At 41.9% G+C, this 21,238-nt stretch overlaps 2 protein-coding genes across 2 annotated transcripts in view; one reads left to right on the top strand and one right to left on the bottom strand.

Moving 5' to 3' along the window:
- Nucleotides 1-226: 226 nt before the first annotated feature.
- Nucleotides 227-21,238, bottom strand: part of tmprss9 (transmembrane serine protease 9) — a 33,005-nt gene continuing 11,993 nt past the window's right edge. Inside the window, exons 8-16 of the mRNA XM_034217780.1 lie at nucleotides 20,348-20,513; nucleotides 13,454-13,728; nucleotides 12,540-12,682; nucleotides 11,397-11,682; nucleotides 10,534-10,647; nucleotides 10,090-10,258; nucleotides 7,551-7,816; nucleotides 6,737-6,873; nucleotides 227-4,542 (exon numbers count right to left, since the gene is read on the bottom strand). Coding sequence (XP_034073671.1) covers nucleotides 4,381-4,542; nucleotides 6,737-6,873; nucleotides 7,551-7,816; nucleotides 10,090-10,258; nucleotides 10,534-10,647; nucleotides 11,397-11,682; nucleotides 12,540-12,682; nucleotides 13,454-13,728; nucleotides 20,348-20,513 — 1,718 coding nt within the window. The 3' untranslated portion in view covers nucleotides 227-4,380. The remainder of the gene's footprint in view (nucleotides 4,543-6,736; nucleotides 6,874-7,550; nucleotides 7,817-10,089; nucleotides 10,259-10,533; nucleotides 10,648-11,396; nucleotides 11,683-12,539; nucleotides 12,683-13,453; nucleotides 13,729-20,347; nucleotides 20,514-21,238) is intronic.
- timm13 (translocase of inner mitochondrial membrane 13 homolog (yeast)) lies at nucleotides 790-2,895 on the top strand. Its single transcript, XM_034217781.1, has 3 exons — nucleotides 790-1,045; nucleotides 1,632-1,700; nucleotides 2,275-2,895. The coding sequence occupies exons 1-3, from the start codon at nucleotides 926-928 to the stop codon at nucleotides 2,371-2,373; spliced, it is 288 nt and encodes a 95-aa protein (XP_034073672.1). The 5' UTR covers nucleotides 790-925; the 3' UTR covers nucleotides 2,374-2,895.

Here is a 21,238-nt window from a genome sequence, read left to right as displayed (position 1 = left end):
ATGTTTATATTGCATTTATTTTCCAATAAAGCCTGCTGTGGAAGATCAGTAGGAGATAAACGGTTGTTGTTTCACAAGTAAATACAAATCCACCCACAAGACAACAGCCAAGACAAACATAAACAAATAATTTGTCATACATATATGAGTGTTTTACTACCTCTATATATACAACAAATTTACACATTTTGCATTTATTTATCACTGCACAGCATAAACATATACATTCAAGTTCACTCATTTATTTATTTTTATTTTTTACAACATGGTTGAAGAGAGCCTGGGGTCTTTGCAGAGAATTCATTGCAGATTGCTTCTCTGTAATTGTTGTGGACATGACAACAAATCACTTTCTTTTGGCATATATTGGTTTGTTAATAATTACAATACAATTATTTTCGTAAGAGTCAATGCAGACAGTCCCAAAATGGCCCCTAACTTGCTGGACATCACATTTTTGATTTACAATGCAGTGACATAATATGCATAGCGTTGCAATCAGTAATGAACAATCAGATAACTAACAGATGCTAACAGATGCTTGATTTTGTATTACATCTCATAATCAAACAATTTGTGCATTAAAATATGGAATGATATGGAAAGAAAATCTATATCATGTATTGGTAGCACACAAAGGACTCTAATTCCTTTCATTAAAGTTGAATAGTGTTATCCATTATTAGAGTATAGCACCACCGCGTGGGCAACATGGATGTATAAGAACTGTGCCTCAATCGTACCAGCTGTCAAAAAACTACACTTCCCAAAATCGGAATCCCCTTATGCGGAAGTGATGTATGCAGACTTCCGCCGCTGTCAAGGGCACTGAAAACTAACGTTAGCCAAACCTAAAGGTAACTGTACGCACGTGTGTCTAAAAACACCGAGAAAGCTACAGTTTTCGGTAACGTTTACGGTAGAAATGGAAGGCTACAGTTCAGACTTCTCTGCCGGTGGGGCTGGGGGGAAAGTGGACACCGGGACCATCATGGAGCAAGTTAAAGTGCAGATCGCGGTGGCTAACGCTCAGGAGCTGCTGCAGGTAAACCAATGGAGAACATGCTAAGCTAACAAGCTAACACTTCACTTAGTAGAGTTACGTTATGTAGATAATAATAATAATAATAATAATAGATACATTTATTTGGGGTGTTATACACCATTATGAGTCAAGTCACAACGTTTCATGAAGATATTGTAATTGATATGTTAATGAAGTAAGCTTGATAGAAACAGCAGTATGAATGGAATTGCTTTGACATAATGTAACATCAATGTGCAAAAACATTTCACCTTTAATCTCTTTAACCTAGGGCTGACCTCGACTGAATCATTTCCTAGTAAACTAGCACATTTTGTAGATGTATCGATGACTTTGTTCAATTGAAACATTTGTAAGACTTTTCCAAAAGCAAAACTTTGAGGATGAGTTTCTTGGAATATAAGTCATTAAAAAATCTATAGACTAAAACCTAAACAAACAATAAGTCGACTTTGACCTAAAACAGTATAAATGTGTGTAGTGATTTGACCATTTCACCTACAGAAGGTCAACTACCCACCAACAGATGATGGGAACTGTCAGCTGTTAGTAAGGCATGCTAATAAACAATGTGTTTGTGTTTCAGAGAATGACAGACAAATGCTTCAAGAAGTGCATAGGGAAACCTGGGAGCTCGCTGGACAACTCTGAGCAGGTGTGTAATGCTTTAAGATGTAACAAAGATATCTAGGAATTGACTGAAACCAGTATTAATTTCTCTCAGCTTTGATCATCTCAAAACAGGATCCACTGCTTTACTTTAATTTTCATGATAGTGAAAGGAATCCACAGATTTTTGACAAAACAAGTAATTTTGTAATAGGTCAACTAATACATTATAGTAGGGCTAGGGAATATGGAGAACAACAAATATATTTTGTTTATAGAATGCCTGTATTCATATTCTTAAACATCGATATTGTAGGATTGACTATTGGTGCTTACAGAAATTAGACAAATGATAAATAATCATTAGTAATGTGGATACAATGCCTAAAGGTAAATAACAGAAGAGCTACAATAGTCTGGGTTAAATTCATACCTTGAAATTAATACAATATCAAAATATAAGACGACACAAAGTCTTGTAACATGATGTTGTACTGATACATTGCCCAGCACAACATTATAGACCCAATTGTTTTTCAAGGGAATACTGGGCTGAATTTGTTGCATTCTTTTAAAATGATCACAATTGATTTGTAATGTGTCTGCTCTTGTCCTCACAGAAATGCATTGCCATGTGTATGGACCGGTATATGGACGCCTGGAACACGGTGTCCCGAACATACAACTCCAGACTACAGAAGGAAAGAGCTCGCATGTGAACGCCTCTCTCTGCACCCGTCCCTTCCTCCCTGCGCTGCTCACAGTGAGGAGCAGCAGGTGTGTTTCCACTGGAGGCTGCAGCTGTGCACACTCACAGGTGTGTGTGTGTGTGTGTGTGGCTGCAGCAGAACATCATCACCATCATCACGATACCTCACAGAGAGGCAGCAGAGCCGGTGGACTCGAGCCATAACAAAGTCTCTATGGACATTTTCCTTTTGCTCCGAGGAGCTGTTATAAAGTTTGATTAAATGTGTTTTTATGTTATGAGTAATTCATCCTCTGGTTAATACGTACATTGTTAAAACATGCACCTGCATACTTTATGTAATTGATGAGAATTGGACATTTCCAGTTGGAGTGAACATAAGTGTGAATGTGTCTCCAAGTAAAACCTGTAATTGTCTGACCACTGTCCAAGTGTACCCCATATCTCGAGCAGTGCATGCTGGGATATGTTCCAATAATGTATGCAGATGAAAAAAATAAATGTACTGTTTTGGAATCAGGGCTGAAACTCACACTTTGTTTTTTTCTAGATTAATCACTTGGTCTATAAAATGTCAAAATATTGAAAAAGTGCCATCCCTTTTAATGTCTTGTTTTGTCTAAAACCCAAATATCTTTACTATAGTATGACGGTACACAGTAAAGATAAAATCTCCATATTTGAAGGGCAGTAAAACAGAATTGTTGCCACTTTTGCATTAAAAAGGAATAATTATCAACGTTTTGGGCGGTTATTTTCCTTTGGATAGACTAATAAAGTAGTCGATTAATTGTTACAGCTGTAGTTAGATTGTGGCACCCTTTAAAATCAGTCAACAGCAGCACGATGGCTTTTTGGAGCAACATAACATGTTTTAGCTACAGTGGGGCTTCAATGGAAACACTGACACCCTGCTGCCTTCCAATTGAGGTGAAATCTGTGTGTGCAAGTTGGGGCACATGATAACTGTGATTTAAACAGGACTTTCAATCGCCACAATGGCTCCATAAAACTGCTCAGTGTGCCCATTATTTCATTGTGTTTATTATGCCCGGAGAGACTAAACAATTGTGCCAGGAGAACAAGCAGCACGACAATAATACCCCCCCCCCCAGGCTTTCCTTGACATGCCTTTTCTTTAAAAGACCTACTTAAAATGAGAAAGGAAGACTTGTAGAGCAACTTGGTGTTTTCACAACCGTGAACCTGACATTCACAAGCCTCCAAACAGACGGATATCAAAGTACGCCTGGAGAACAAAACTGTTTTGTCTGACCTGTTTTCTAGTTGTCACTCTATCTGCCCCCTCCACAGAGGTGGGCTTGTTTCAGGAGTGTGTGTGTGTGGCTTGTCAGATGTCTCGGAACCACAATCTTCCTTCCTTTATGTAGAGAGACACTACAGCTACTTTCAGTGATAGTGAGAAAAAGGAACCATTTTCAAGAAGTAATCAATAAATCTCATCAACCAAAATCCTCTCTTGAGTCCAAGTGTCTACATCAACAAATAAACTAGGAATTTAGCAAACAAACTTCAAATCCGATATATTTGGAATCCGATTCCAAATATATTTTCCCCAGAAACCCACTTTTCACTCACAAATCTTACATTGACATCTTTGTCTTTTTTATGAGAATATACAAAAAAAGACAACCCATAAATGAACCACCTTATATTCTGAACCCCACACAAAATGAAAATAAAAATGCACCATGAAAATCAAGTTTACCAATCGGAAAAATAATAAATAACTGAAATAAATATTTTGAATGCATGTGCAAGCAAAATGTCCATAAGCCTCAGTGTTCTCCTTAAAGACGATGATAGTCCCAGTTCAGATGACCGCACAGTATTACAAACAGCACCAGAAGGTCACGTGGGTCAACACCGAGGAAACTATCAATGAGTGGCTTATTAGCATGACTTTAGTCCTTCATACAGTACATCTTTTAAGGAGATATTGAAGGAAAATCCTCTGTATCCGTGTCATATTTTCAGCACCTTTTCTTCGCCTTCTTCAGAAAGGCAGGTATGTAGAAATCCATTTCCGGACCGACGTCGTACGAGTGTAAACCCCCGGGAAACCACTTCGTCCACAGCCATGTCCCCAGCTGGTGACTCCGGCAACAAACCAGTGACCGGACGGCTCCCGGCAGGTCAGAGGGCCTCCAGAGTCACCCTGGAGAACGGGAGAGAGTATAAGTGTTAAAGGTCTCCTATTATTTAGCATATATTATGGGTCTCAGATATATACAAATATATAAAAACATGTATATGATGTGTTTTACTCAAAATACCAAACAGATCATGCATTTTAGACATCCCTCATATCCCTCTATTCCAGCCCTGTTAGAGAAACGCTGATTCTGGGTCCTTAGCTTGAAAAAAAAAAGGGGGGAGCTACAGTAATGCCTGCTCAGAATTCTACCGGCAGATACAGTTAAATTCTGCCGTGATTAAATGCCATATCATGTTCTAAACCACATCTAGGATTATTATTCTTTTACCTGGTTAAATAAAGGATATACATATTTTTTTATTTCCTGCTTTTTTACACATTGTGGGCGTTTCTCAATGTCGAGGAAAGCTGCTCCAGAGCCACTATTTCAAGGATACTACGTCATCGAGTCCCGCCGAAGGATTATTTCAATGTCCAGGATACTTGGAATTCTACCGAGGCCAGCGTACTTCGTTGCGGGAAATTTCGTGTAGACTCCGCGGTCTTAAAATCCCCACAATGCTTTGCGCACGGACCAATTTCCCAAATCTTTGGCGGATGTAATGTAAGGCGCACTTGCTAGCCTGTTCCTTTCTTCGTTTTCCCGAGGCTAGGAGGTATTCTTGCCTCGCTTCTTAAAGAACTCACTCGGAGGTACATGTGCTACCAAGCAAGCCTCCTCGACATTGAGAAACACCCACTCTCTCCAGTACAGGTTAGCTCTGAGTGTTAGCGATGCTAATGTAAACAAAGACCATTACGTCCAAAACACGTCGGGCATTGTTTCTGATTGGGCCGTGGGTCCACATTTCAGATATTACGTCATATCGGACTCAAATCTGGATCAGCTCCGTTGCAGCCCCGTTTTTTGAGATTTGGGTACGGAGGAAAAGAGAGAGGGTTTTATTTCCTGACACTTTGTGAGTTCCCTGACACACCGGGGACACATATTTATGTATAAAAGACATCAAAAAGTGCATTTTGCATGATAGGAGACCTTTAAATAACCTCCATGCACAGAGGTCTCCGGCATGTAAGGATGAATAAAATGATTAATTAAGGATGAGCAGGGGAGCAGAAGAGTGAGCTTCAGAGAGAATGTCACTTGGCTCGCTGCTGGGATGCCAGGTGCTTTGACCGAGACAGGAATGCACGAGGGTTTCCTTACATGAGAAGATTAAAGCGAGGGGAAAGGGGGCTGTGTATTTTATTTGGGAACATAGTCTACTCTCCGCAAAAGTACTGAAAGTGCAACACATAAAATGCATCACTTATTTCCAAATTATGAGTTAGAAATATGCTGATGACTCTTAGGAACATCTAAGAAGTTATATGCAACATTTACTTTTGCTCTGACTGGGTTAAGAATCCACTATAAAAACCTTTATTGGAGCCATAACCCTATTTTCTATTTTCTATTAGCACTTTTTAGATTATATATACTTAATTGATCACAAATTGGACATGGTTTTGTTACAGCAGCATATACAAAAGGCATTGCACATGAATTGAAACCATACACAGTAAAATAAGTAAACATATTCACAATAGAAGATACTGCACACTATATAGATATATACAGAATAAGTTAAAATACACTATACCCTACTACTAAAACATATATAATCATAGGATAAATACATTATAAAGTGTGCAATGTAGTTGCCGTTTTTAAATCATTGTATTTATGTTTATTTTTGTTTGATAATCTTTCTGCTCAGATTCTGCACTACAACAATTTGAAATCTTGCCAAGTATATTTGTCTAATATCTAGTAAGAATATGTCTCTACACCTGATATAAGACATAATAACTTCAGAAGTAACACTGCAGTGAGATATAGGGTCTTGTGCATCATCCTGGTAAGTCAACATTTTTTATTTTGAGTTGTATCTCAGATTATATGTATTGGAAAATCACCAACTAACATCAGAAAACAGAAAGCTTTGGAGTATTTGTGGCTTATATTGTAACAACATCTCCTGGTTCTGGTGAAATATAGTTCAAAATGAGTTCTCCCAGCTAATTACAAGATCTGATTTATCTGAATATCCCTTCTTATTTCAAGAAATCTTACCAAGCACATTTTCATTTGTTCTATTGGCAGATTTTTATACTTATTTCAAGTGAAAACATCAAAGAGTCCAGTTCTCACCCAGCAGGTGTCCTTTCCTCCCTCCATGTATCCGGCACACATCATGTTAGGAGTCAGAGCGTCTCTGTACGGCTGTTTGCAGTCTGCCTGCTCGATGATGCTCACTGCAGCCTTCTGCAGCATGTTGGTCAACGAGCCTGGCAGAAAAATAAAGATTATATGAGTGGTAAATGCATTTTCACAAATACTTTAAATCTGATCATAACACCTGGCAACTCCGGGTTTAACAAGTGAAGCCAATGAGGAAAATGCCCCACTTGATTTTTTACATCAGTAAACACTTTTCTGATGAGTTTATGGTCTTAGTTGTTAGTGTTACATTGTTATCCATACAACAGGATGTCTATTTTGAATTAAAATAGACAATAAAGTGGGTATTTATTTATGGTATGGCTACCTTGTGATGGACAGGTCGCTAAAACACAGTGTTGTCCAACTTTGGCCTCACGACTTTAACAATTTCACACTGAGTTTTCAGATCGTAACAGTTAATCAAGAGAGCAATGGCCAATATGCCAAACTCAAGGCTTTACAATGGTAATCATTAAAGTCAATATATCTACCTCTAATATAACATATCTACAGTTTCTGAAGGGTTAGTTATAAATATAGTTTGAACAGAACAATTATTGTGTTTTCATTTGTTTTATTAAGTCTTATCATTATTACATAAATAATGTGGCAGCTTTTGCTCCGTTGTTAACATTCCCTCCTGACAATGATGTCCAATTCTGCAGTTTTTTGTAGCATGTAACATTTTGATGCAATCATTAAATGCCTTTCTATAACAATAATTGGATTTTGACTCTCTCACCTCCCTCCCTCATGGACCCCCAGCCTGTGACGTAGCACTCTGCCTCTATGGGGAAGCGATGCACGGGGGAGGGGAGGCAGACGGACTGGATGGTGTAGGACATGGGGGCTGGGACCGCCAGCTCCAACAGAGCCACGTCGTGGTCCATGGTGGAGCCGTTGAAGGCCGGGTGGATGACGATCCTCTGGATGGGGATCACCAGCGCTCCGATCCCCGAGCGCAGCACAGACCCCAGACTCACGGCCCAGTTAGAGGGGCTGGCGTCACTGCGGAGGGGAAAGATAAAGACTCAGTCCAGATCTGGATGTAATAGAGCGGTGCAGGGATGACGTATTTGTGTAGGCCGACCCGGAAGTAAGCTGCTGGTTCCCTCGACAAAAAGCAACGGGATTTCTCCATAGGATTTTGGAATATTGTAAAAAATAAGATCTGTGGAAAACAAACCTGTTTGATAAATGCACGTTTTGTTCTGCGGGATAATCTCCACATGTCTACCCTACTTTTATGATATTTTAATCATAAATCTAATCGCCAGAAGCAAAATGCTAACGTTATGCTATAAACGAACTACAGCAGGGTCGCACGACTTCAACGTCACGCCAACTTAAGATCCATATTCAAAAATACACATTAAAAATGGAACAAGTTGAAGCGTTTGTTTTAACAGTCTGCAGAAGGCAGGTACTTGCTTTCAAGCAGAACAGGGCAAGAGGAGTGTTTACGTGTTTGGCGTAATGACGTAGGCCTACAACGTCCTCGACAACTTCTGTAGTCCTATTCAGCCACTTGTTAACAACCAGTGTTGGGTGTAACGTAACTAACGTAACTACTTTTGCCAGGTAAAAAGTAGTATAACGCGCTACTACGGAACATTTGGTAACGTAACGTAGTTTCTTCTTCAATTCGCCGCAACGTTACTTTTCCCAGGGACGAGTGACAGTGACACTGCCTACTCAGCTGTGTGCTTACGCATTAGGCACGAGCTCTCATTCCACACTGTACGTGATAGAGGCTGGCCGCTGGTGGTGGCATGAAGACTGAAGAGCACTGATGGCAAGCGAGAAGCAGGCGCAGCCAACGCTAACATTCGAGGGATGGAGGTATTCCCATTACTTCGAACTTGTTGGGGAAAAATGTGAGCTCAAGATCCCCGGGGAAATGATGATATTTCGAGTCCAAGCCTATTTAGTAGCCTATTGATATGATTTGCACTAGCTTTGCACCTAGGCACAGCCCCACCTAGTGTCAGCAGAAAGTATTAAAAATAATGATTACCAAAAAATGCAAAAAATAAATTAAAAAATATATTAAATATATTTTAAGATCATGTTTAATCATCTGATTCGTCTGTACATTGCTGTTTTAGTCTGTGTTCTTCTAATTAGTGTCTACAGTGTGTGCCTATTGAGCTGTTTAGAGCCATGTGGGACAAAACCCGATCCTGCCCCTCCCTCTCACTGTCTAAGTGAACGGTGACTGTAAAAACTACACTGCGCATGCTCAGAATATTTTCCTATTTAATGTGTGTGGCAAAAAAATAATGACCATAGGGGCACTGAGCTGCCATCCCCACCATACGTCATCTCACATCATTCAGAGCTGATTGGCTGTAAGTACGTGTGCCGCGAAAAGTGTGGTGTGTGAAGAGGAGACGAGAGAGCTGCAGTGAGGCGTCCTAAAACCAGGAAGTAAGCTGCGCATGGCTTCCCTCGACAAAAAAGCAATGAGATTTCTCCATAGGATTTTAGAAAATAGCTCCAAATAAGATCTGTGGGAAACAAACCTGTTAGATAAATGCACGTTTTGTTCAGCCGGATAATATCCACATGTCTACCCTATTTTTATAATTTTCGAATCATAAATCTATTGATTAGATTAGATTTATGATAGACTTTTGAAACTACAAGAACATAAGGAGGACTTTTACAAAAAAGTAATAGAGATTTTTGTCCAGAAGGATAGGCAAATGGACTTCATCTTCAAGTCAAGGTAAGACTGCAATTTTATTGAAAATGGGATCTTACTAAGAGAGAACAATTCAATATTTGAATGATACAATTTTTTTTTTTGGGTATCCTTCTGTTGAACTGTCTGTTTAAAATTAATTGAAGCATCAGACAAAAAAAGCTTTTGAAAATAATATTATATTTTGATTTAGGTCAAAATACTTTTTTAAAGAAGTAACGAGTAACGAGCAAACACTACTTTTTAAAAGTAACTTCCCCAACACTGTTAACAACCATCGTTTTTCAGACACGTCAACTCTTCAGAAATCACCAGTGGGGTCACTGCTGATGGATTTAATGTCGTAGAACAAAACGTGATCGGTCTCTTCAATTTGTTTCAACCACAGATCTTATTTCCAGCTATTTTCCAAAATCTTATGGAGAAATCCCATTGACTCTGAGACGAGGGAACCGGAAGTGGTAAAATGCTAACTCACTTCCGGGTTTTAGGACTCGTTCCTGCAACACTCTATGGTAGACATGTTTTCCATAAACACTAATACTTTTGTGGGCTATTCTACGTTTAGCAGTACCTTTTGAAGCAGTGTGCCGCAGTGATTAACCATTTGTTGTGAATGAGAGTGGCGCCACAGCGGTGCAGTCTCTTGTACTGCAGGCTGCCGATCCACGGCCACTCCCCCCTACGAGCTGTCACTCCTCCCACAATCCTTTGGGAGCCCAACGCAGGACGTAGGCCGCAGTCTGAAACAAAAACACTCATTACATTACGTTTTATTAACTGACCCTTTTATCCAATACAACTTAGAGAACATGCAATCAACCATGCAGATACTGAATCCTGAATCCTGCAATATATTAGCTTCAGATAAGCCAAAACGTTGTAACCGTTTTATTTTTAATTGGCTAAGTTACATTGGACACGGGTGGGTTATTGGTTTATAACGGAGGATGTGTGGGCTTCCTGCTATACCCATGTCCAGCTTAATTAGCTTTCTTCTATAAAATGAACTCCTTACCACAGTTTCTCTCGTCCGCCTCGTTAGCGCAGTCTGAGACGCCGTCACACTCCGCGTTGACCTTGCTGATGCAGGCGGTGGCGCTGCACTGGAAGTTTCCACTGCAGTTCATGACTGCAACACGTGATGGACAGATCATAAAGCATGAGATTTACACTTAAAAAAGTAATGAGTGCTGCAGGAATGACAACATGTGGTAGGCTAATCAGGAAGTAAGCATCGTACTGGTTCCCTCCACAAAACACAAATTCGATTTTTCCAGAACATTTCCAGGAAACAAACTCTGTGGCTGGAAAAAGGTTATGATCATTTTAGTTATTTTCTATTGTTATTTTATTTTAATTACATTTGCTTTCATTTTTTTTTTAACTTGATTCGTATTCCCAAAACCCAATTTCCCCTGGAATCAAAAACAAAATATTCCCGTAAATTAACAACACTTTTTTCGAGGAGTAAATCTCATCACCACCGCTAAGCTAAACGTGGCTAACGTTCACCTTGATTGCGTTCAGTGGTATCATTTAACTTCATCACATTTCTCTTGGTAACTGATGAATGAGTGACCAATAGTTAACTAACCACACGTGAAGATGATTGGAGAAGTTTAGTTTCATTTTGCTTATTTGCTCCTTGCTGTTAGTTAATAGTGGCAATTTTTACTAACTGATGACTGTAAACTTAGACTGTATGGTCCCAGTAGTGGAGTTGAAATGCTGTCCCCCATTTATTTGGCCCATTACACATAATTCACATGCAAGTAACTTTATAGCACAATTCGTTTTTCAAGTTATTTTTGGAAAATGCCATCGTGGAAAGTGTCCTAGCGAGACAGATAGATTAGGCTGCTTTCAGTGTGACATTACCATTGAGTGTTGGTGCAGGGGTCACTTCCACAGCGGCAGTCCGGGGTACTGGTGGGTGATTAAAGCCCCCCTCAGTCACAGTCACTGGTACAGTGGGAACAGACTGAGGGAAGTCAGGCACCAGGCTGGGGTCGGTGTGACTCAGGATCCAGTTGCGGAGCTTTGTGATGCGAGAGTAGACCCCCGGCCGGTTGATCTGAGCACAGCCCACTCCCCAACTCACCACCCCAGCCAGGAAGAACCGCCCCGGGGCCCCCTCACACACCAGAGGCCCCCCAGAGTCACCCTGTGGGGGAAACACAACATATCTGTGATTTTCCAATGTGAAACTGTTGTCCTGTGAAAAATGTGTGAGTAAGTGTTTTTACAAAGGTTCTGGTACATTTTGGGTGATTCTATTTTAGTTGATTTCCAGGGTTTCATGTGTAAATTGAACCTTATTGAAACGTATTGGACATCTTGCCAACAAGTAAGACAATGTTTCAAGTCCCCATGTGCATATAACATGTTCATAAACAGGGCAATACATTTCCACCAGCCTGGGGGTTGTTTAGCAAGAAAAACACAAGTAGTGATTTAGTCGGTTTTTTTGTACTTAGTACCAATTTCTTCCAAGTGTGGTTGTAATATCACAAGGCGTTCAGAAGATATGATTTTAAAATATATATATAAACCCTGAAAAGGTAACTCTTTCTGGCTCGATCAAGAGATGTTCATGACAACATTTGTGAAAAGAAAAATATTTGTAGTAACAAATAAAAAGACACAATTCAAAGAGATTGTCATTTTTTCCAATTCTGTATACTTTGGTTGATTTTCCCGTAAAATATGTCAACAATTGAATCCGTATCGTGTTCAGATGACTCAACAAGATTACATGGGAGCTGGATTGAGCCTTTACTGGTGAAGGACGTCATGTTTTCTCACTGTTTTATTAACAGCACTCATATTGTTGTGCTGAGATACAATGACAGCCTAGTTCTCTATTTCTAGGACAGGACCAATGTAAATACACAGTGTTTGCCCTACTTTACAAATCATCAGTGTACGTACACAGACTTTGCCCTGAGGTAAGAAAGCATTGTCAGAGGATGTGAGATGATATCTCTCAGCCTCACGTGACCCAGGTGGAGCAGCACTGACCTGACAGGAGTCCACCTTGCCCTTCAGGAAGCCGGCGCACATCATGTTCTGAGACACTGCTCCTCTGTACACCGCAGACTTATTGCACACTTTGGAGTCGATGATCTTCACCACCGCCTTCTGCAGCACTGGGGGAACATCCACTAAAATACAGAAGAGACACGACATATACAATTACTCGTACTGATTATAATAACATGCATTATTATGTCTTATGCTCAATTTTGTTTCTTTTGAAGTTTTCTGTATGTTGGAGGAACCTGGGAATAACTCCATTCATTTCCTCTACATTGAATGCCTTGATTCGTTTTAGTATTCGCATTAGAGCTTTAAAATCAGCCAATTATTTTGATCATCAATTAATTGTTGGTAATTTTTGCCTCTAAAATATGAAGATTTCCTTCCTTTCGCTGTTTTATATCACAATAAACAGAAAATATTAGGATTTTAGATATTAAAAGACATTGTCTTGGACTGGACAAACTGGAATGGACACAATTCTTTATTTTATGACATTTTAAAGCCTAATAGTTATCAAAAATAATAGTAGATTGAAGCACCTAATCCAAAACATTTTTGTATAATTCTTATTTTTTAACCTCAAGGAACAAAAACTCACACGACAGCTAAAACAGTCTATCACAAAATATGTATTGATTTCGTAATATTTGGTACCAAACATTAAAAAAGAGTTCCTTTTCACTCTAAATGTGTTGGATGTACTCCTGCAGGTATGACTGCTTTCTTGGACAGATAATCATTGCAAAATATATTTGATCCCAATTCCAATTGAGATAAAATCAGAATCAGTATTTAGATTTGTTGTATTGTAATCTGGGATGTTTGACTCTAATGATAGTATAGGTTAGGATTGGGACATGTGGAGAGAAATGTGATGATATGCAGCAACTCACAGTTGTACATGTGCAGGGCCCCCCAGCCGGACACCATGCATCTCTGCCCGGGGGAGAACACGTGAGACAGGGAGGGCAGACAGACGGGCTGCACGTAGGAGCTGAAGGTGAGGGGGGTCTCCAGCTCCAGCACCGTCACGTCGCTGTCCGTGGTCATCGGGTTGTAGTCCGGAGACACCACCAGAGACTTGATGCGGATGATCTTGGACTCGGACTCGTCTCCGTTCACGAGCCGCGCCCCGACGAGGGCCGTCCACTCTGAGGGGTCGTCGTCCCTGGAAACAGAGAGAAAGAGATGACGAGATTTAAGAAGATCCAATCTGTAAGATAGGGTCAATGGAAGTTAAATGTATTTTAATTAATTTATATTGTTATTTTATTTAAATTACATTTTTTGTTGTTTTTATTTGTTTGAATTTTTGTTTGAATTTGATCTTATTTTAAAATGTAGCAACTGTCCCAAAACCCAATTTCACCTGGAATAAAAAATAGATTAAAAAAATATTCAGATTTCTCTGTTTTTTGGGGTCATACTATAATTAGTCACTCCTGTCTTCTAACAGTAATTGAGCCTTAATAGTCTATGGGTTTCTGAACTTCGGTCAATTATGAATTATGAATTAGAGCTGGCCCGAAGGGTTGTAAATAATTTGAAAGTGCATTTTAAAAGTTTTTTAATGGGGGGAAATCTAAAGTTAGAGAAACAAGAAACACATTTTCTTTGGTCTACAGCACATGTGTCAAACTCAAGGCCCGGGGGCCAAATCAGGCCCTTGGTGGATTTAATTTCGGCCCGCAGGATAATGTTTGATTACTATTAGATCTGGCCCGCCGGTATATTGCACGCACACCTTCACTCCATCCTGAGGGTCTCCTCAGCTCAGAGCCTGAGCCCAAACATTGATGACCTTGCTCCCAAGATGAGATGCCAAGTATCTGAACTAGCATCACAGAGCAGCACACTGAGTTTAATGGATGTTTCCTTCTGCACTTTCTCTCTCACGACAACAGGGCATGTTTGGTTTTCTCTTTGAGGGAAATGAAGCTTAGCGCAAGTTCAAGAAGGAAGACCATACCCCCTGGTGTTACACGTCACTGCAAGCTCTTCTCCCATTAAGTAATCAGGGGCGGTACTCCCCAGCTAGCAATCATTGCACCTGCTAAACCCTTTAAATCTGCTCTTCCCTCTCTGTCAGTTGTCATTTCAGGTGTCAACGCACAAGTGTACGCGTCACGGCGTTCATGGTTAAGCCAAGCAGCAGCAGGGCTTTGGCCCAGCTGAGGGCTTCGTTCCAGCCCCAGGCATTTATTCATCAGCTCCGCAGTATCGCGGATTAAGCTACAGGCTGCGTTCCCCAGTCGGGTAGCGGGTCAGCCGGCCGTCCCGCAAGCCCGGACGCGGGAGGAAAAGACAAGGAAATCTGGCTCCATGGAAGTTCCTCCGGCCTAATGGGAATGGCTACTTCACGCAAACAACTGACGTACGCTTCAGTCTCTTGAGAAGGCATCACTGGCATCAGCGCCGCCTAATGCAGCGCTTCCGGCTTCACGCGGAACGGGTCCTCATCACATGCGGAGTTTTACCCATTCTGGCTTCAACTACAACCCCTCCTGCAGGCAGGCAGGCAGCGCTTAAGCTATCCCATTGAAGCTATTCCTCCTGCGCTCACTTCAACAGGCGTCAGGGTAACGTTGGCAAAGGCAGTTGCAACAAATTCACGAGATGTTTCGTATATTGTTGCGACATTTGGGTCATGCAGAGTGAGATCGCTACCCCTTAAGAGAGGGGTGTGGCGTGTGCATGTGTGCGTGGGCATAGTATGAGCGAGCGGGATACATGTTTTAGAAATAACGAGGCAGCAGAAAAAAGGAAGGTCTGCGATCTTGCGAAATCTATCTTGCGAAACAGATGCAACGACCTCCCAAGAAGAGCTCGCCTCTCTCCAGTCTTTCCGATAAAATGGGTTATTGAACCAGAAGCGTGTTGCTTCTGCCCTGGGAGACGACAGAGAGTCACCCCCCCCCGTTTCCTCGACTACGGTCTGGGAGCCGACAGGAAGTTCAACACTATGCATTGCTACCTCTAGTCAGGGTTAAGGTGAGCTTCAGGCAGTGTTGGGAGTAACGTGCTACAGTATGGAGTTTCAGTAACGTATTACTTGCATTACTAATGCAGTCGGGTAATTACTCATTACAATGCTCAGTAACTAAACGCAGGTTCAAGCTTCAACACAGCGTTTCCTGAAATGAATGGCGTTCCGTAGGGCTTCTTTTCCTCAATGAACAAGTCGCTGCACATTATCCTGTTTATGACCAGATACTAAATAAATTAGGAATTCACTCCCAATATTAATTTAATGATTATTGACTAAATGATCGGTTTTCTCTTTTTCTTCTCCACTAAGAATATTCCGTTTCTTGTTGCACCAACGGCTAGATCTGCGACAACATCTCCTTGGCAGCAAGGCAAGTTTATTTATATAGCACTTTCAATACAAGGCAATTCAAATTGCTTTAAAAAATGAAAGACATTAATAAATGGCATTTAAAATCAGTCATTTAAAAGGAAGCTAATAAAATAAACATTAAAAGAAAAAGTTTTAATATATGAATAGTTCAATTAAAAGCAGCGACAAAAGAAAAGTCTTCAGCCTGGATGTAAAAGTAGTCAGAGTTGCAGCGACTAAGGGTGCCACGACTAATCGATTAGTTGCAACTAATTCAGTCGTCGATTCATCGTGACGTCAGCAGTGTGTTTACGTGCGTAAGCTCCAACGTTATTGGTCTTTTTATCAGTACCGGAGACATTTATAAAAATATGTCATGTTTATTGCTACAAAAACATTATATCGCAGTCTAGTGTCACAACTCGTTCTAATATGCAAAGGACAAACAAATGCGCCTGATGTATTTTCGATCAGATGAGATCTCTCTCCCCCATCGCGAGGGGACGGGGCAGTTTACACACACAGCTGCTACATGCAGCGGAGCACACTGCGGAGGTGGCGGAGAGAACGCGCTCCGAGGCGTGGTTAACTTCACCCGCTTCGATGTGGGGATGCTCGTTGCCAAAGTGCAATAAGAGTTCATCATGTAAGGGCGTAACACGAGCACTTTGTCTAAACATTTAGCAAAAGTGCTCCACATCCAGACGGAGGAATGCACCGGGTTCCACTGTCTTTCTAGCAGCTCCGTAGTAACGAGTAACGTTCCCACGTCAGATGTTATGTATGCTAGCAGCAACACAGAGTAACTGTGGGGTAGGGACGGGTGGCGCAGTGGTCTGTGCATCCGATCATCAGATCAAGGGGGAGTGCTGGGGAACTCCAGTTCGAAACCCGCTCCTGCCGCCACTGCGTCAGGCCGTTGTGTCCTTGGGCAAGACACTTCACCCGGATTTGCTCCTGTGGGTATTATCCACAGTAGATGTATGATACCAATGTGTACTTGTAAAAGCGCCTCGATGACCTCGAGGCGTGAAGATGGACGGTGTGGCGCAGTGCGCTGTGCAATGATCATCAGATCAAGGGGTGTAAAGCCGGCGTGTCCTTGGGCAAGACACTTCACCTGAACTTGCTCCTGTGGGTATTGTCCACAGTATCTGACCATTGCATTACATGTATGATATACGTGTAATGTGTGTATATGTAAAGCGCTTTGAGTCATTGAAAAAGCGCTATAATAAATGTAAGGAATTATTAACTACATTATACAAACTCGGTTAATGATTAACTGAGTATTTATTAGTTTTCAGCTTTTCTGTTTCAATCTGCCTGTCGACAGATTATTTAATACAATTCGGTAAATGCTCAGGTGACAATCTCGATGACAAGGTCAATGTTCCCCCCTTTCTACGCACGGAGATAATGTAATCTAATAGCGTGCAGGCCAAGGCGGCTCTTCAAAGCAGATATTACGACGCGCTTTAATGTTCCCATCATCGTTCAGCGGAACTCTTCCGCCTTAAGTCAAGTAGGAGAAACTATGCGTGCACCGGCTATTCGGGTAATAATATTAATAGCGTCTCTCCCCAGTTCAAATCACCCACTGCTCAGGGAGATCTCCTAATGCGTTGCCTTCACGCATCTAGCGTTCAAATACAACATTACTAAACTACAACTCCGCTCAACTGGGAAAAGAGAAGAAGAAACAGAAGAGACTCCTCCAGGAGCACAGCGTTCCTAATCATGAGGAACTACAGGCCCAGTCTCACACCGGAGTTCCTAGCCATCACATCAAGCTCATGGTATTATCGTTCCTCTAACCAACCGCGTGCATCCACATAAACGTCTTCAACGACAGTTGCTCTTCCTCACCGGGCAACCGTACTTTGCATGCGGATTCTTCGGCACGCATCATCTCCCGTTCCTGGACGTGGCATCCGCCGGCCTCACGACGACCGTGTTTTCCCCGACTTAAGGACGTGCACTGCACATCCTCCGTTTTGGGGGGGGATATCTGCATGAGATCATTCAGATTTCCACTATTTCTACACATTTTTATCACACTTGCTGGATCTAACACTAGCGTCCCTCCATCATCCTCACTTCAGATGATTGAGTGATTAAGACTGTCTTCTATCAGCTCATCAGCATCTATGACTCATCCCGGCACACTTAACGCTAATTAAGATATACTATATCATGGGTCATGTCTCAGTATTTAACCAAGTGTACGTCTTTTCTGCGTGCATCCGGCACTTCATTCATATTCTCGGGTTCATGCTCACTTGGCTCGTGGTAAACCAGGTTACGATATTCATGCATCACCGTACTCAAGCTAACAGCTCTCGGGCATTATATCGTCTACATCTCCCTCTTCACCGGACATCGGCTCGTGCCGCCAATCAAGATCTCTTCAGTTTACCTATGGTAAATATGCATATAACTGGTGGTGGCGTCTAATAGCATATCAGGGCTTTCGTTCAGACAGGTGCAGCCATTCAAGGCATATCTCCCTCCTCCCTGCCAACTCGGACGGTGGTTCTCCTCCGCCTTCATATCCCACATTCGCCCGGACATCCGTGCGTGCTGGCCGGCCATCCAAGGTCCGAACACTAAACGGTATTTATACATACAACTGGTGGTGGTCTTAGCAAGTCAGCACATGTCCGTGTCACCGTGTTCATGTTTAAACACTTCATATCGTCGTGACCTCCAGGTTCGCTCGCATTGAATCCTGCCGCGCAGGTTGCGGCCAGTGGGTCCGCATTATGTTTAAACCCTGCACGTGCAGGGCGAGTAGGTCAGTGTCATGTTTAACCCTGTGTGTACAGGTTGCGGCCTATGGGTCAGCATTTGTTTAACCCTGCGTGTGCAGGTTGCGGCCTATGGGTCAGCATTTGTTTAACCCTGCGTGTGCAGGTTGCGGCCTATGGGTCAGCATTTTGTTTAACCCTGCGTGTGCAGGTTGCGGCCTATGGGTCAGCATTTTGTTTAACCCTGCGTGTGCAGGTTGCGGCCTATGGGTCAGCATTTTGTTTAACCCTGCGTGTGCAGGTTGCGGCCTATGGGTCAGCATTTTGTTTAACCCTGCGTGTGCAGGTTGCGGCCTATGGGTCAGCATTTTGTTTAACCCTGTGTGTACAGGTTGCGGCCTATGGGTCAGCTTTTGTTTAACCCTGTGTGTACAGGTTGCGGCCAGCGGGTCAGCGTCATGTTTAACCCTGCGCGTGCAGGTTGCGGCCGGTGGGTCAGCGTCATGTTTAACCCTGCGCGTGCAGGTTGCGGCCTGTGGGTCAGCATCGTCTAATCCAACATGCAGGCGCTAAGCATGGTTGGCGTTCACATTAACCCTACAGTTATTCCGACAATCTCATCATGTCCCGGTGTTATCTCATGTCATCCGCAGATCTCCTCAATCAGCCAGCAAGGTAAGAAATGCTTCACATCTCAGCACTTCTTACTTCTCTTCTCTTTGGGGGTTCATCGGAGCGGTTTTCCCCTCCCGAATGATATCCTACAAACCGGGGCCTAATCTCCAAACATCAGTTGATTCATTGTTGTAATCTGTCAATCATAATTTTCTATACCACGTGTCCGGTATTAAACATGTATTTCATACATCACGTCTCTCATGATTGAAATAGTTTTGTTGAAGCTGTTGTTGGCCTGTGGGAAAATGTAATCATAAGAAATGACTCTGGAAAAGCTGCTGATAGAGCCATAAGAAATGAATGCAATTGATTATTTAATGTTGTTTTTATAGGCAATCATTTAAGCTTTGTTAGATCCAGGTTTAATATGTGCAATAAGTTCATTTCAATAAGTTCTGCAATAAACATTGAACCAGTCCGGCCCTCCACTAGTACCCATTTTTTTTATTTTGGCCCACTGTGTATTTGAGTTCGACCCCCCTGTCCTAGAGCACCATTGAGTTCTTTGTAACCAAATCTCTCTCAGAGGGGCGTGGGGAGGGGCTCCTTATTTTCATCTAAAGTAACAGACAGAGAATCAGCACTTTTGAAACGGGGCTGAAACAGAGGGGATTATGGGTAATGCTGCAATGATCTGTATGACCCTAGTCTACATCATCCCCAGGTTAGTGGCACTGTTAAACCAAAAACTTCAACTTAAAACCATGGGCTTGAACCACACGTGAAGATGATTGGATAACACAGTTTAGTTTCATTTTGCTTATTTGCTCCTTGCTGTAAATGAATAGTGACAATTGTTTTAATAACTGATGACTGTAAACGTAGACTGTATGGTCCCAGTATGACGTGGAAATGCTGTCCCTTATTTCTTTGGAGCATTACACATAAAATACATAATTGACATGCAAGTAACTCAATAGCACAATCAGTTTTTCACGTTATTTATTAAAAATGCCATTGTGGAAAGTGTCCTAGCTAGACAGATATTTTCTCCTCAGTGATTTGTGCACACGGCCTACCTCTCGAAGCAGTGGGCGGCGCTGACCAGCCACCGCTCGCTGATGATGGAGGCTCCACAGGTGTGGCGTCCGTGCAGCCGCAGACTCACCTGCCAGGGCAGCTCCCCGTGCCGGGCGTCCTCGCCCCCCACCACCCGACTGCCCATCGCCGGACGAGTACCACAGGCTGAGGAGGAAGTCAAGATTTCAAGGCTTTTATTGTCATTTGTACATAGCTACAGATGTAGTGATGGATAGATAGAGAGACAGATAGATGGATGGATAGATAGACGGATAGACAGATAGACAGATGGATAGATAGATAGATATATAGACAGATAGATAGACAGATATATATATATATATATAGATGGATGGATGGATGGATAGATGGATAGATAGAGAGAGATAGATAGACAGATAGATGGATAGATAGATAGACGGATAGACAGATAGACAGATGGATAGATAGATAGATATATAGACAGATAGATAGACAGATATATATATATATATATATAGATGGATGGATGGATAGATGGATAGATAGAGAGAGATAGATAGACAGATAGATATATATATATATATATATAGATAGACAGATAGATATATATATATACAGACAGACGGATGGATGGATGGATAGATAGATAGATAGATAGACAGACAGATAGATAGATGGATAGATAGATACTATATTTCATCTCCTCTCCCCTGGACTACTGCAATGGAGTTCTGTTCGGGGTCACCAGCAAAGCCCTGGACAGGATCCAGTACGTCCAGAACTCTGCAGCCAGGCTCCTCACCCACACTAAGCCCTGGCAACACATCACCCCCACCCTCATCCACCTTCTCTCCCCTCTGCTATCAGGAATGCTGACTCCCTGGACACTTTCAAACTAAAACTCAAAC

Source organism: Gymnodraco acuticeps, unplaced genomic scaffold (assembly GCF_902827175.1).
Source record: "Gymnodraco acuticeps unplaced genomic scaffold, fGymAcu1.1, whole genome shotgun sequence".
Classification (NCBI taxonomy): domain Eukaryota; kingdom Metazoa; phylum Chordata; class Actinopteri; order Perciformes; family Bathydraconidae; genus Gymnodraco; species Gymnodraco acuticeps.
Note: the sequence above shows the minus strand (reverse complement) of the source record. Positions and strands in the feature narration are given on the sequence as shown.